At 41.5% G+C, this 15,837-nt stretch overlaps 1 protein-coding gene across 5 annotated transcripts in view; it reads left to right on the forward strand.

Annotated features, from left to right (window-relative positions):
* Nucleotides 1–11,804, forward strand: part of LOC120515000 (interferon-induced protein 44-like) — a 33,237-nt gene extending 21,433 nt beyond the window's left edge. For all 5 annotated transcript variants that reach the window (XM_039735678.1, XM_039735674.1, XM_039735675.1 and 2 more), the window contains exons 5-8: nt 1,579–1,734; nt 6,710–6,881; nt 9,391–9,491; nt 11,135–11,804. In XM_039735678.1, coding sequence (XP_039591612.1) covers nt 1,579–1,734; nt 6,710–6,881; nt 9,391–9,491; nt 11,135–11,329 — 624 coding nt within the window. In that variant the 3' untranslated portion in view covers nt 11,330–11,804. The remainder of the gene's footprint in view (nt 1–1,578; nt 1,735–6,709; nt 6,882–9,390; nt 9,492–11,134) is intronic.
* Nucleotides 11,805–15,837: the final 4,033 nt, after the last annotated feature.

The following is a 15,837-nucleotide window of genomic DNA, read 5'->3' on the forward strand; positions in this document are numbered from 1 at the left end:
GCCACGCTTGCCAGCTCCTATTATGGGATACCAAGGTGTTCCCATAGCATCAGGGAGAGATAATCCTCCCAGTGTGCCCTGGGTCTTATCCATGGTGGCCTCCCAGCTGGCTGTGCCTGTAAAACCTTCACAGGGAGGTGTCCAGAAGACATCCATATCAGATGCCTGAACAACCTCAACTGCCTCCTCTGAATGAAGAGAATCAACTGCTCTGCTCTGAGCCTCTCCCCAATGTCTGCACCTCTCACCTGATCTCTAAGTTAGAGATCAGCCATCCTAAAGACAAGAATCTCATATTGGTGACGTGAACCCAAAAAGTCATCCTTTCAGTCATTACCCAAATCTTATGACCACAGGTGAGGGTAGGGATGTAAATCAATTAGTAAATCAAGAGCTTTGTCTTCTGGCATAGCTTCTTCTTCAGCACTACAGATCAGTATAGTGACTGCATAACTGTGCCCACTGCCCCTATATTTCTGTTGATCTCATCATCCCTTTTTCCCTCACTCATGAACAAGACCCTGAGATACTTAAACTCCTCTACTTGGGACAGTAACTCACATCCTACTCAGAGAGGACAGTCCATTTTTCTTCTACTGAGGACTGTGACCTCAGATTTGGAGATGCTGATCCTCATGCCCGTTGCAAACTGTCTTAATACAAGCTGGAGTTCACAGCCCTGTGTAGCCAACAAGGCCATGTCATCTGCAAAAAGAAGTGAGACAATTCTAAGGCTTCTGGCTGCATCTTACTATCCTGTTCATGAAAACTGGATATGAGACTAAAATCAGCCCTGGCAGAGTCCCATACCCACTTAAAATGATGGTGATGTTTTTCTGGGAGCTGTGCACCTGGAGTGGCAGACTGGAGAGGTGGCCATCATTTTAAAAAAAGGAGCCGGAGGTTGTACTCCTACTACTGGGGAGTCACACTTCTCAGCCTCATTGGAAAAGTTTATACCAGGGTATTGGAAAAGAGACACTGCTCAGTCGTGGAACATCAGATCTAGGTGGAACCGTGAAGTGCATTGAACAGTGGACCACCTATTTAACCTCTGGAGGGACATGAGGCAACATGCAATCAGCTTACATGTGTTTTGGGATCTTAGAGAAGGAATATAACTGTGTTCCTCCAGGGGTTCTTTGGTGAAAGGAGAGTATGGGATTCCTGGATCTTTAGTTAGAGCTATTCGATCCCCATATAATTGCAGTCAGTTCTGTGTCTGTATATCCTCAGATAAACATCAGCACTTCCTGCTGCTGACGTGATAAATGTGGGGTGACCAATGAGTAGGACAAGGCTACTGAGTGGCTTTCTGGCTTTGTAATGACTTTGTATTTGTACCTCCAGTCACAGGTCATTCATGCATTTATTTTAAATAAGTTATGGGAGTTTGAGAATGAAGATGGACAGACAGACATGTGGCTTTGCACTCACTAGATTCCTTCTTTCTTTTACAGACAGTTGATCTTTAGTTTTTTTACTTATTTTTGTAGGTGTTTTGTAATGAATTTTGTACTACTTAAATGTATGACAATGTGCTTTAGGAATAAATATTATTGTTGCTATCACACACAGTACAGAACATATCCAGTTCAAGATGGAAAAGGTGGAAAGAAGCTGCCATACATCCTGTGTGACACAATGGGTCTAGAAGACAGTGACTGTGATGAAGGGATCCACGTGGAAGACATCATCAGCGTCATTAAAGGACACGTCCCAGACACGTATGAGGTGAGACTTGCCTGTCATTTTACTGATGTTGTCTAAACTCATGATATAAAATACATATATTTCTGAAGCAAAGCCTAGGAAAATAAATAATTACTGAAAGTGAATGTGCCGACATGTTCTCCTTAAAGTGTAGTGAAGATGGTCACCATCAACAGGTTTCACAGATGGACTGTGTGTACAGCTCTTTACCATTTACACAGAACATATTCAGCTTTATGTTTGATACAAAGTCCATCACTAAGGTCAGGCTTGAATGAAGACAAGGTAGCATCTGGACTGTGATGGCATTAAGACAGAGCTTTACAATGTTGCTCAGTCCATCTTCTATCCATTTTTTCTCCTTTTTGCCCTAAAATTCCACTCACTGCTATGACCACAAGCAGGAATACAAATGACCTTTTGTAAAATGTGTAGGAACATGTCTCATGCTGGCAGGATCATCACAAGACACCTTCAATGGGGACCAGAACTGAGAATATCCACTCAATATGGCAGCATGGGTGTTAAGCACCTTGCATTAAAAAGTATTTGTGGTATATGCGGCCCACAGTGACCACTGGTTTTTTCAACTCCTTTTAACATTCATTTCATATATAGATCATATCCTGTGGTAGTTTATAATGTGGGGAGCTGTGGCACTGCCCATATAAATATTTTAATAATTCTAATAATTAGGTAATGTGAAATAATCATGAAATCAATATGTTTATCTGCACAATGTGCCTTGTGTCAGTGCATGTGAACATCCATTCAAAATTAGTTACGACCATGTAAGTTTATCTAAGTCATTGATCTTTTAGCAAGCAGGTGACCTGAGGCTGCTATTTAATTGGTTGCTTTCAGATTATTCCAGGGATGCAGGACACACCAACATTTATTGGCAGCGAAGTGGTATTGCTTTAGATTTATTTAATCTAATGTGATTGGACAATCGTCGATGCACTATGTCATGTTGACATCAATGGTTCACAGCTCACACCCGCCATTAACGTAAGATGGCAACGTCAAGCAGAATTTCAGAAATCAAAGAAAATTTGATTATTTCTTTAATGGAACACCCCTTTATAAATTGTTCACTTGAAGGAAACAATAAGATAAAGTAGCATGGACTCAGCTGACCTGACTTAAGCTTACGAAAAAACTCATAAATCCAGCCCACCTTATATCCGCTCGCACCTCTCTGTCAGTGTCTTTTGTGTTGTAAATGTGTCGATAAGCCCAAGCAGCAAGCAGCCTGCTATCCCATCCTTCCCCTGCCGCTGAAATGGCAAAAACCTGTCCCAGCTCAAGCCTTGTTTATCAGGGAGTGAGGTACCCAGAGCTGTATAGACTAAAAAGTATATTGTTATTTGGAACACATGCATTTCATGTGTGTTTTGTGTCTACAAAGATATATGTAAGTGTAGGATGAAAGGAAATGCAAGAAATGTTAAACACATACCTAAAAGACAAACATTTTCCATGTTTTAGTACTAAAGACAAAATTTTGACATGAAGTATATAATGTGTGAAGACTGAAATCTTTTTATACATTGTGTTTCTTATTCCCTTAGTGTGCTTTAGTCATAGGCCTACTGTTTGTTCAGGTCATGCAGGTTAAGAAGGTTGAACTTATAGCGCTCCGGTTGCCGCTAAGATTCACACCATCGATGAGACGGTGATTTATTTGTTTGTCTGGTGGAGATTCCAGGGACGCACCCAGCCTTAGGCCTGACCTGTACACACTCACAAGCAGAGACACAAAACCAAAGAATGAATCAATAATAATATATTAAATGAAACCCCAAAACACAACAACAACAACAACCGGACCAACCTCCTCTTTCCCCTATGGCGATACAGTTATAAAATAACAATGAACCACAACAATAAACACTCACAACAATGTCCTAATGCAGTCCAATACAGCAAAAGCAGGTGAAATGGCATGGTGTGAAGATGAAAATCCCGAGAACAGCTTCCATAGAAAATGAGTGAAATAGTCATACCAGTATACTTGGGCGGCAAGGGGTGAGATTTCGCAGAAATGCACCTTTGGAAGACTCATGGCGATTAATCTACCACTATACACACGACAGGCAGGCACGAGACAGTTCATTCATCCAAACGGGAAATGATCAGGACACAATTGACTTTTCAGACAGAATACACAAAAAAAACAATCTTCCTTGTTGCTCCGCCAGGCTCCCCTTTTCAACTTTCCCAATGGCCTCTTTCATACCCACCAGCCCCTACTTCCGTTTCTGTCATCCTATACGGGTAACACCCTTGGGCTGCTGGGAAATGGAGTGCTTCCCACAGTAGCATTGCTACAAACTGAGTGAGAGCTCGAGAGAGAGAAAAACATTCACTTGACAGTGTTGTTCACTGTGTGACCCGACATTTGCGCGATAGACATATGCGCGCCGACAAAATAGTGGCTACTAAAACACGGCGTCAAAATCGCGCCAATAAAATCGCGAAAGTTTCATTAAATATGAATTACTAGTTTAAAGCATATATAATAATGTTTATTTTAGAAGTAAATATTATGAGACACGGCACGCAGATAGTCCTTAAGATCACGCCCTGCATATGTAGGAAGAATGTGTACATAATGCGCACGTACGCGTCCGACTCTCTTGGCCTCTCTCGCGATTTTGTTGGCGCGCATTTGTCGAAAACCAGTTAGCGGGTTTGTCGGCGCTCATTTGTCTATCGCGCTTTTGTCGGTGAACCGTTCTCTGTAGGCTGTTATTGGTGTCTATACATTGGGTGATGTCATACCAGTTAAATGTTTTTTTGTTTTGTTTTGTTTTTTGCATCATCGTAAGGCCATACTTTTAGTTATCTTCTTTATAATAGCCATGAAGGACAGAGTTTAATTTTTTTTACGGCTACGTCTTTGAATTTGTGTACGTGTGTCTTCCAACATTGTGTGCATTACTGAGCAGGACTTTACTAGAGGATCCCCCTCTCTCAGGTGCTGATGGTCAACTTCTATAAACCATCTTATCAGGGTGAAATTTTATATGCCCACCTACCAACAGTTTTTTGGCTATGCTGCTACTACTACTAATAACAATAATTCTTGACATTTATACAGCGCTTTTCTCACTACTCAAAGTGCTCTGTTTGTAGGCAACATTACAGTTTATGCGTTTTTTCTTTTTTTTTTTCCTTTTTTGTTGAGTTAAGAATTCCTTCATCAGTTTGTGCCCCCAAAAGCTGAGCCCCCACCCAAATATTTTTTAAACAAAGATATCACAATCTCATGAAGAACACAGATAGATAGATATATAGATAGATAGACAGATAGATAGATAGATAGATGCCACTCCACTGACTTTTTAAAGCTACACAGGTGCCATGGCTGCCCACCTGTCCACAGCACTGACCAGTCTGTCTTGTCTGTGATTTTGAGAACCGACTCTAAGCTTCTCGACTCACACACACTTTTTTGTGGTCTACGGTGTATTCACGATACCAAATAGGCATTTTTCTCTGTAAAAAGCCCAGTCAGTATGAGGAGATTCAGGAATACAAACGTATTGCTCTGTCAGTGGAGTTGGCTGTTTGTTCTGTAGCACATGATGCTGTTCACAGAAGTCATTTATTCATTTTGATAGAAATTGTTACGTGAAACATCAATAAGCATTGAAAAGTGAAAAAAGAAGGAAGAAGAGGAAAGAGGGAACAGCACATATGAAAAACGTGCTTTTGTTTTTCATTTTTCAACTCTGAGCATCTTATGAGCGATGCGTCCAAAGCACATAAAGAAACAAAAGCTGCAAAATTATTAGAGGTGACATAAGAACACCTGAGTCGGCCAAATACCAAATGAAAATGACGAAAGGCTGTGCAGCGTACAGGAAAAGACCCAAAACTGCTTAGATGCCTCTGTAATTCACCAACATGTTCAGCATTCTGAAATGCAACAAAACATTTTTATAAAGTAGTCGACAGTTTTGTGCAAAGAAATAAAAAGGGTTACTGTGTTTCTTATTTCTGTGCATAGCATACATTATAAGACAAGATGATGGACCATCTGTTGGGCAGGCTGCACTTTGTGAGACTCAAGGACTGTATGACCAACACTGGAGGTCCACAAGGAGCAGGCCTGTCACATTTTCCCTTCACTCTTCACCCCCGACCATAAGTATAACAGCAGGTCATGTCACTTGCAGAAATTCTCAGATGGTTCTGCACTTCTGGGGTGTGTTAATAAAGGGGGATGAGACAAGGGAGAGGAGTCAGGGGGAGAACTTAGTTTGTTGGTGCAGAAAGAAATGTGTGTCACTTAACATCAGCAAAACCAAGGAACTGGGAATGACTTATTCAAGGTGGGATGTGGAGGTGGTCCAGTCCTATCAATACTTGTGGGTCCACACCAATCACAGGTTGGACTGGTCTCATAACACAGAGGAACTATAGAAGAAAGGGCAGAGTAGAATCTTTTTCCTTTGGAGCCTGTGCTTCTTGAATGGTGAAGTGACATACTTCACATCTTCTACAATTCTGTGAAGGCCAGTGTGGTGTGCAGGGCTGGTGACATCACTTCAAGAGAAGCCCACCAAATCAACAAGCTAATTTAAAGGGCAGGCTCAATTATGGGATGCACTTTGATCCCCCTTGAGGTCACAGAGGAGAAGAGAATTAAATCAAAACCGAGTGTCATTATGAACAATTTATGTGACACGCCAACACTGAGGGCTTTCAGTCAATGAATTATTATTAAGTGTATCAAGAAACTTTACACTAGAAATGTGCTTGTATATCTTCTCACTGAGGCTGGGACTGCCAAATCAGATATTTTCTTTGTTATTTTTAATTTCTTTCCTTTTATTCAGTCTGGCACTTACACATGAGCACTCAAGGTGGCGATGCACTATAAAGAATTGGTAATAACAAGCAGGGGGGGCTAATGAAGAACTGTACATGTATGTGAGTGAGGGGAGTGTGACTGTCTCATGTTAAACTGATCGTGTCTCTCCAGTTCAATCCCAAGGCACCGATAACCAGAAATGACAGGCGCTACAGAGAGGAGCCCAGCCTGGCTGATAAGGTGCACTGCGTCGTCTATGTTGTTGAAGCAGACAAAATCAGCCTCCTCGGTCAAAATTTGCTGAAGAAGATGAAGTCCATCCGGGCCAAAGTAAACAATATGGGTGAGTACCTGCAGCTTGACAGAGGATTATGGGACATTAATGAGACATTCTGAGAGCGTTTTTATTTCTCCCACATAACTAATACAATTAATAGTGCGCATTGCTGATGAAAAGTCAGTTGTTAATACCAGTAAGACCATTTAGTGAAGTTCGAAATGTTTGTTAAAATGAAATGCAATCAGCAGTTTATAATGCATGTTTATTGTATGAAAGCAGTGATTTCCTGGCTTTGCTTCAGACCACAGGATTACACATTAAATTTATTTAACAGTTTGTGTCTTTGCTTGATTAGTTATATAACTATTATATCTCCCCAGCTGTAAAGGTTGTATAGCTAAGGGGATGATCTTCAGGACAGCTGTGGCCATTCATCTCATGGTGACCCCTGCTTTGAGATAGCTAAGGGGATGATCTTCAGGATCTCCTGTGGCCATTCATCTCATGGTGACCCCTGCTTTGAGACTCTGCTTCACCTCCCGTCCTGCACCAGCTTACTTGTCCCTCTTAGTTTATGTAAATGTATAAAATATAATTCATATTCACCAGTCTACTGTTGCTTCTGTCCAGGCCCGTATCCCCACTATGGCTCTGCCATGGTAGTAACAGGCGGCCCTCAACTGGATTAACTAGTTACAGTTCACCATGTAAGTCACAAAGGATAATCATTCAAAAGACAGGCCAACACTAATCACTGGTTTTTGTTCCCTCGTCCTCAACTTGAATAAAATATATACTGTATATTGTTCTTTGTCAATGGAGCCTATCGCAGCCAGAATAGGACACAAGGTAGGAACTAACATTGCCAGTCCATCCCAATGCAGGGCAAACACAAACACTCACTGGGCCAACTTAGCATCAGCAATTCACCTAGCAGACATGCTTTGGACAGTGGGAGGAAAACAGAGCAGCCAGGAAACCCACCGAGACATGAAGAGAACATACACACTCCACGCAGGGAGGACCTGAACGTGAACCTGGGTCTCCTCACTGCGAGGCAGAAGCACTACCACTGTGCTCACCGTATGATGTAAGTTTAATGATTAATTAAATGGTCCCAAGTATTAAAAAATACAGTGTGAAAAACGGTTATAAGCAAGTACTAAAACCAGGCTGAAAGTTTACAGGACACAAGAATTTTATATACATATAAATCACAGAGATCAATTTTTGTGACAAAGAATACCATAATTACAAGAAGAAGAACAATAAGGATAGTGCTGTCATACACAATGCAAGAACAACAAAGACCAAGAAAGGCACACCTGTAATTGTGCAGAGAGTTCACTGTTGTTCATATCTGGCCTTTTGTTGGGTCACACAACCCGCTCCTATAAGAAGACAACACGCTGAGCCACACTGACAAGGAAGACGTAACCCTAAATATAGACTAACTGAGCACAAATAAACACAATGTCTCACAGTCATGCAAGACAAATTCCAGGTGTGACCATTTATTAGCACAAATACCTTTCAAAACGACTTCAACAGTTACATAAACAAAATACAATCTTTCCTTTCTTCTTTTCTTTCTCCTTCCTATCATCCAGGTGAGTTTTGTCTGTCCTCCACAAAATGAGGTAAAGCGGCTTCTTTAATGTTGGGCCTAGGAGTACTTCTGGTGCCAGGGCATAGCCCGTTGGAAGCACTTCTGGATGTAACAGTAGCACCACAATCTAGGGATTACTAATCTTGGCAGCTCCCCCCAGTGGCCCTCACGGAACCCAACAGGGCTGCCCTATGGGACTCCAGGTTCCAGCATGCCCTGCAGTAATCCAGGTGGGAGTCCTGACCCAGGGATGTTGCCATCTAGCATATCGGGGGAGCATGTAGTCCTGACAGGTTGTATCCCCTTTCATGCATTACACTGCCCGGGTATTGTTCCTTATCTCATCCTGGCCCATGCGTGCTTTCCATCACAAAGGATACAGAATGTAAGAATGCTCCACAGACAGAAAAGCACTGCAACAATCGAGAAGATTGTCAATTAGTTGAAAATGATCCTTTGAAGACCACTACTTAGCAAAGTTACATCAGCGTTATGAATGTCAAGCTGGATTTTTTCATGTTGACTTCCTCAACCTGGCACTGCTGCTTCTTTGACACAATGCTACTTTTATGTGAGTTATAAAGTAATTGGTTATCATAACCACAATCCCGGGTGAAATTGATTTTAATGTTAATAATGTCAGATCAGTTGTGAGGTTCTGCAGAACAAATGGAGGTAAAAAATCCACATCAGTGCAGGAAAGCTGACTCAATGGGTCTTGAAACCAAAGGCTACTGAGATTAATCAAACTACTGAAGAATCAGCAATGAAGTAATAATGTTATGAAATAAAAATGAATAATCTATTACAATATAAAAATTTAATAGTGTTAGATTGAAAATGAAGTCTTTCTGAGACACCTTCAGTGGATCAATGGTGTCCTCGTCATTCTGTTAGACAGGAATGTAAGAAATAGCAGACAGAATCGGAATTTCACTCAGACTCTCGTCTCTTTTCTTGCAGGGATTCCTCAGCTTGTGTTGGTCACTAAGATAGACAAAGCCTGCCCTCAAGTTAGAAACGACCTGACCAAAGTGTACAGGAGCCGCTACCTTTATGAGAAGGTGAGTCAAAGGGACCGACCAGGGGTCTGGTAGTGATGAGTGTGATGTGATCAGAAGAAGTAGTAAAACGTGTAAAATCAGCCTACCAGACAAGAAAGGGGCATCTGAACCGCTAGACATTCTCTGTCTGTTTTCTTCTTTGCTACTCATCAGGACAATTGATTATCTGAAACTGATAAAGTGTTTATTGGCTATCATCGTCTCTTTTTTGTAGTTTGATATTATTAAATTTAAGTCTTTTAAATAGTAAAGTCTCTACACGTATTCAAGTGTCCTCCTCAAGCCCAGATCGACAGGCTGTCTCTTGTGTCTGATGCCATGTGACTATCATGTGGCAGTTCTTTAGTGCCAGAGAACCAGCGAGGGAGTGTGAAGGGGACATAATTTAGACCATTGAGAGACAGAGGAGAGTCACTGCTGAAGATTTGTTTGGCCCACCTGTCTCTGTGCTATCAGTCAAAAATGTGTCTGTATAACGGGTTTGCTCTGTCAGTGCCAGTTGTGCTCTAACTATGCAGCAAACTTTTGTAACTCTAACATACAAATCCTAATGCTGCTGTGCAGGAAACAGGAGGCCAATGTGACAGAAAGTAGGAGGCGAGTGCAGCAGCAGAAAGCAGAGAGTGTTTGTCTTCTCAGACAGTCCTTTGCCATCCTCCTTAGTTAGCTTTATAAAGACAATCCCTGTAAGTTGTCACCTTTTTCTAGTTATATACCTTTTATTTAAGTAACTTCTGGTTAGGGAATGTTCAAGTAAATGTTATACTTCAACAAGTAAATTTACTGAGCTTTCGACTGTTAGGCTTTTAGTTATAAATGCGTCTGTACTTACCTTGTGTTTGTATATGACACTTATACAAGAACTTAGTAGTGTTTGTTTGTATTTGTGTTTACAGTTTCACTCCATTTCTGTGATTAGACAAACTCAACATCACTTCACGGTTCTGGAAATTATTTCATAAAGGTGTTTAGCTTCCTGGATAATTGAACAGAAGATTCACTTAGGCCAGTACAGGGTTCAACCACAGCCTTGACTTACTGTATGCGTGTGTCTCTTTAGAAAATCTCCCAATGTGTCCCTTAGTCAATGTAAATGAGAAACACAAAAACTGAAGATGGGCTCCCTGTCTGCCACTGAATACAATCTGTTCAGATCATCCTGAATTAGTGTCACCGTCACAGGGTTCATCACGTCTCACTAGCTGTGCCTGTCTTCTACATCTCTACAGTCTATAAAAAGCAGTTGTGGTCCTAACGCCTTACACATTTGTGTCCTTCTGCACTTGCTTTTCTCAGTTCAGACCGATTCTCTTCCTTCACATTGAAACAGACATCCATGTTGAACAAACATTTCTTCAGTCAAATCTGATTGACGTACAAGACAAATTTTGGTTTGTTCATTCAGTATTTACACAATGTGTCTCCATGATTAAGTCACTTAACCAACTTGTATTGTCAGTGTCAGCAGTGAGATCGTCATCAAGGTTTGCTAACATCCATCTTAGCTAGGAAAGTTTAAACACTTAAAGATGAAAATAATCAGGAAACTCAACCAGCAGCAGCTCAGATGTTTCCATCCATCATAAATCAAGTCTCACTTGAGTTTTCCTCTACTTTACCCTTTTTTTCCATTTTGATTCCAGGTGACTCAGCTTGGACAGATGCTGGGAGTTCCCGTCTCCTGCATCTCCCCAGTTAAAAACTACTCAATAGAGACGGAGCTCAACCTTCATGTGGACGTTTTGATCCTGACGGCCCTGCAGCAGATGCTGAGAGCTGCTGATGCCTGCTTTGATGATATGAAGCTGAAAGGCCTCGCTCAGCGAAGCAGATCCTGATGTTTTTTTATTTTGCTATTGTTCAATAAGTTGAGTGCATTTGAAAATAATTTATTTTTTACAACATCTTAATCCATAACAGGGTTGGTTTAATGGGAATCCCAGTCCTCATGCACATTGAGTTGCACCAATTAATCCAAGGATGTGGGATGACCTGGAGAAGTCAAGTAAAGTCCACGCAGGCCTTTACAATCATGAGAGAGCAACGCTAATCTACACACCAGAGTGCCAGCCGTTTCGATCAAGTGAAGTTGTAATGTAGAGATGTACAAATTGTTTGATGTTAGTTTTCTAAATATTTGACACGTTTATTGTCTTACTTTGTTATCTTTCCCATTTCACATTGTTTAACATAGACGTGTAGTATTATGCTTATCTTGTGATCTCAGGAATTAACTAATAAAGCATCTTGTATTAGAGCTCATTGTACAGGAGAACAAACCGTGTAAATAAATATAAACTGATATTTCTAGAATTCTTCCAGTGTCTGAGTGGCTTTTTTCACAGTTTTCTTGTGCTTCACAATGGCGTCCAGTTTGTGTTCAGTTAATTGCCAACTCCAGACTGACTCACTGTGATTGAATGGGCCCAGTGGTGGACTGGCATCCTGTCCAGGGTTCATTCTAATAAAGACTCCGCCTCCTGTCTAATTAGTTGGTTATGAAACACCCGGCTGGCATGTGAACTCATTTGGCCGACTCAGTCTTGGTGCCCCCTGGTGGCTCCTGATTTGTATTTTCTCCAGATGAGCCATTTTTCTAACTTTGAAGGAACACTTCACATAATTAAGTTTTTTCCTTTTTTATTTCTACATGTTATATGTTTGTTCAAAAATATATATTATTTGAATCTGTTGTGTGGTTTTTAGAAAATATCTGTGCACATTACTCACAAAAGATATTATTTATATTTTTTGACTTCATATATATATATATATATATGTATATTGTGAACGCGGCCCGGACACAGACAGGCAGACATGTTGTTTTCCACCACCACACGTTTATTTACAACAATATATACAATTCAAAGTCAGTGCACAAACCCCAAACACAGTCCTGGCCTCACAATGCCTTTCTTCGTGCCGCCTCCACTCTCTCTTCTCTTGGCTTGTCCTGCCTCCTCCCGACTCCAGCCTCGAATGAAGGGAGACGGGCCCTTTTATATCATCCCGGACAAGCTCCAGGTGTGTCCCGGCATTCCTCCCAGGACACGGCCAAGTGTGGCGGAAATGCCGGCTGTTCTCCCGGAAGCTCTCCAGCTGGCCCTCTTCTTCTTCCCCCCCAGTACTTCCTGGTGTGGCGGAAGTGCTGAGGTCCAGGGTCTCCAAGGCATTGGGGCGCCCCCTGGCGGTGACCACGGGTCCCTACAGGGTTGGGCTTCCAAGCCCTCTACCCGTGGCCACCAAAGCAACCAGGAAGGCAGCCCCCATGTGATCCAGGGTGGGCATTGACCCTTTTCCGGTCCCTCACGGCGTCCTGGCCGGGTCGTTGCCCCTAGCATCCCTGACAATATATATACAGTATATGAGGGTGAGTCCCAAATTATCCACACTCCGGTTATATTAAAACATCTTTTGGCAGCACTGACTTATTGGAGCTTTCTGTACGAGGTCCCTGTCTCCCCAGTCACTGCTCTGCAGGTGTGAACGTGTTACGTCAGATCATTTGCAAGAAATAATGGCTGCCTCACTTGTGATTTGCACGAAAGAAAAGCAACATGCAGTGATTCAAGGGTGTGCCTGGTGCCGATATTTATCGAAGACTTTGTGCACAGTATGGAGAAAGTGTGTATGAATGTGACATGATTTTATTGAATAGACGAGTGACAGTAGACGATGTGGCAAATCATTTACAAATCAGCGATGGCTCTGCCTATGCAATAATCCACGACAGACTAGGGATTTGAATGAAGCCCTACGAGGACAAAGATTCACGTCTGATAAAGAGGTGAAGACAGCGGTGTATTTGTGGCTCGCACATCAACCTAAAACATTTTTAATGAAAGAATACAAAAGCTTGTTGACAGATGGACAAAGTGTATTGAAAAGCAGGGAGATTATGTCACAAAATGATGGATTTGTCTTTTCTGAAAGTTGATTAAGATAAATTCTACAGTCGAAGTGCAGATAATTTTTAACTCGCCCTCATATAGAAAATGCTAACAGTTGTGCCTCTGCGTCACACGATTACTAGGTCTAAAATTGGGGCTTCTTCTTGGTCTTAACTGAAGTTTATGGCATGATACTCACTGATGTAGCACAGCGTATGGCTGGCAGGGACAAAGCCTTTCAGAAGCTCGGCACACCCAAATGCTTCTATGTGACCTGTGTAGGTCCAATTGGGATCCTCCTCACACTGAGACGTCAATGAATCGAGCCTCTCTAATCTCCATGGGGCACAACCCCCCTCCAGAACTCGCCACTAGTCCAGAAAAAGTTTCTGATTTCAAGAACAGCTTATATCTTGACCACCCATTTGTTTCCAGGCTTCATCACTTTGCAGTTTCTGGCTTAGACACTGGTGGCTGGCAACAAACTTCATGAAGTTATCAGGGGTCTCATCTTTTCTATGTAAAATTGTATAGGGAAACTGATCAATAAGGCAGTATGACAGTAGGACGAGCCACAACATCTGCTGAGGATGAGGCAAGTTGCGTAGGCCAATGACTTAATAGGAACATGAAAAATGACATCCCTGGATTCCACTGTGTGTGACGCACTGAGACTTGTGACATGTGGCTAGCAGCCACATGCATAAAGTTAATGGGCTTTGCATCCTTCTTATACAAATGGGATGGAGAATGCAAGCACGACAAACACAGATGTAAGCATGTGCAAAGCAAACTGTGCTCAGGTATTCACATCTATGTGATTTTATACAGAACAGAATGATACACATCATTACAGCACAAAGAAGAACAAGGGCCACAAACAAAGTTATCAAAGTGTGGGATACACAATGCAGGCGTGACAAACACGGACAACTGCCTGTGTGAACTGATGTCTCCTTAGGTCTGTGCCACAGACTAGTTGTTTTCAGCACAAACTAAAGTCAGACACTTTGATCGTAAACACAGTCATCCACACTAAAAACCTTAATGTAATATACGTGATATGTTTAATGTGCTTACTGTAACATGCACTGATGTAGCACACATGTGGCAGGCTGAGGCAAAGCCATTCACAAGCCTGGTCCACCCAAACGCTTCTATGTGAAAAGCCATGAAAAGCAACAACATCTGCCAGGTCATCTCAGCGTCACTCCAGATGTAGGAGCCGTTTCACTGAAGATGAATGACAAATGATGAGACAACAACCAAAGCAAGAGGTCAGTCTGAACTCAGAGCCATTGAACTGCTCACTGGCACTGCCGACCATCGCCTTACCTGCCAGCCTGCAGGGTACAGAGGCATGAAGTTAAAGAGCAGCTTCCAGAAGAACTCTATGAGAGTAAATTGGAAAAAAAAAGTCCATGGACTACCTTATTTTGAGGACCGGTGGTCAGAGAGTTTCTTAGCCTTTTATTAATGTATTATGGTGTTTAATGAGTACATTTAATATGAATAGCACTAAGTAACATCTAATATTTAGGACACACTGCCATTGTCACTATTGTGTGCTGTGTTTTAATTGTCACTTAAAGAAAAGCTATTGAGAAGTCATTAAGCGTGATAGGATTAAGAATTGATGGAAAAGGTATTTTGAACAGCTGTTATTTGAAGAAAATCCAAGGGTGGTATTTGGGAATGAAGTTCTAAATGACAGGCAAGTGCCACGAATAAGGAAGAAGGAAATAAAGGAGGCACTGAACAGAATGAAAAACAGAAGGCAACAGGACTGGATGAAATACTAAAAGAAGTGTGGAAGAGTTTAGGAGAAGAGGGAGTCGATGTGTTGTGTGATCTGATTCCCATTTGGTATTTTGAAGATACTTCCTCATCCACGTAAAGATTGCTTTCCTCAAGTTATAAGTCTTCATTGTAGTGTACAGTTGTGTACATTTGTGTGTTTTCAAAGATTATCTCAGATTTGACCATGTTGTGATCACTGTTGCTTAAAGTATCAGTAACTTCTGTTCTTGTTACTCCCTCGTTATCATTTGAAAACATCAGATCTACACAGGACATGTTGTGCTTGAGACAAACTGGGTGAAAAGACAGTCGTCTGTCATCTGCACCATTTCTGTTCTGTTCTTCTTTTGTGTTCCTCATAGGGTCTTACCAATCAATGTTCAGAAATGTAAAATTACCCATGACCACTACGTCCTCTTTGTTGCATATATATTTTATTTGATTAAATAATATGTTATTATCTAACTTATTAGAATTTTTCAGTCTCCAATATATTGGCAGAATATTGGCAAACTCCAATAAGCAGATCTCTGCCTTTTCTTCCTCACTAGCTTAAGCCCCAGTGATCTGATGTTCCTCCTATCTCAATCGAGTCACTCCCGTGTTGTCACCAAACTGTGTTGTCCCTCTAATATATTCATTCCTAATCTTGTCTG

Source organism: Polypterus senegalus, chromosome 14, assembly GCF_016835505.1.
Source record: "Polypterus senegalus isolate Bchr_013 chromosome 14, ASM1683550v1, whole genome shotgun sequence".
In the NCBI taxonomy this organism is placed as follows: Eukaryota; Metazoa; Chordata; class Cladistia; order Polypteriformes; family Polypteridae; genus Polypterus; species Polypterus senegalus.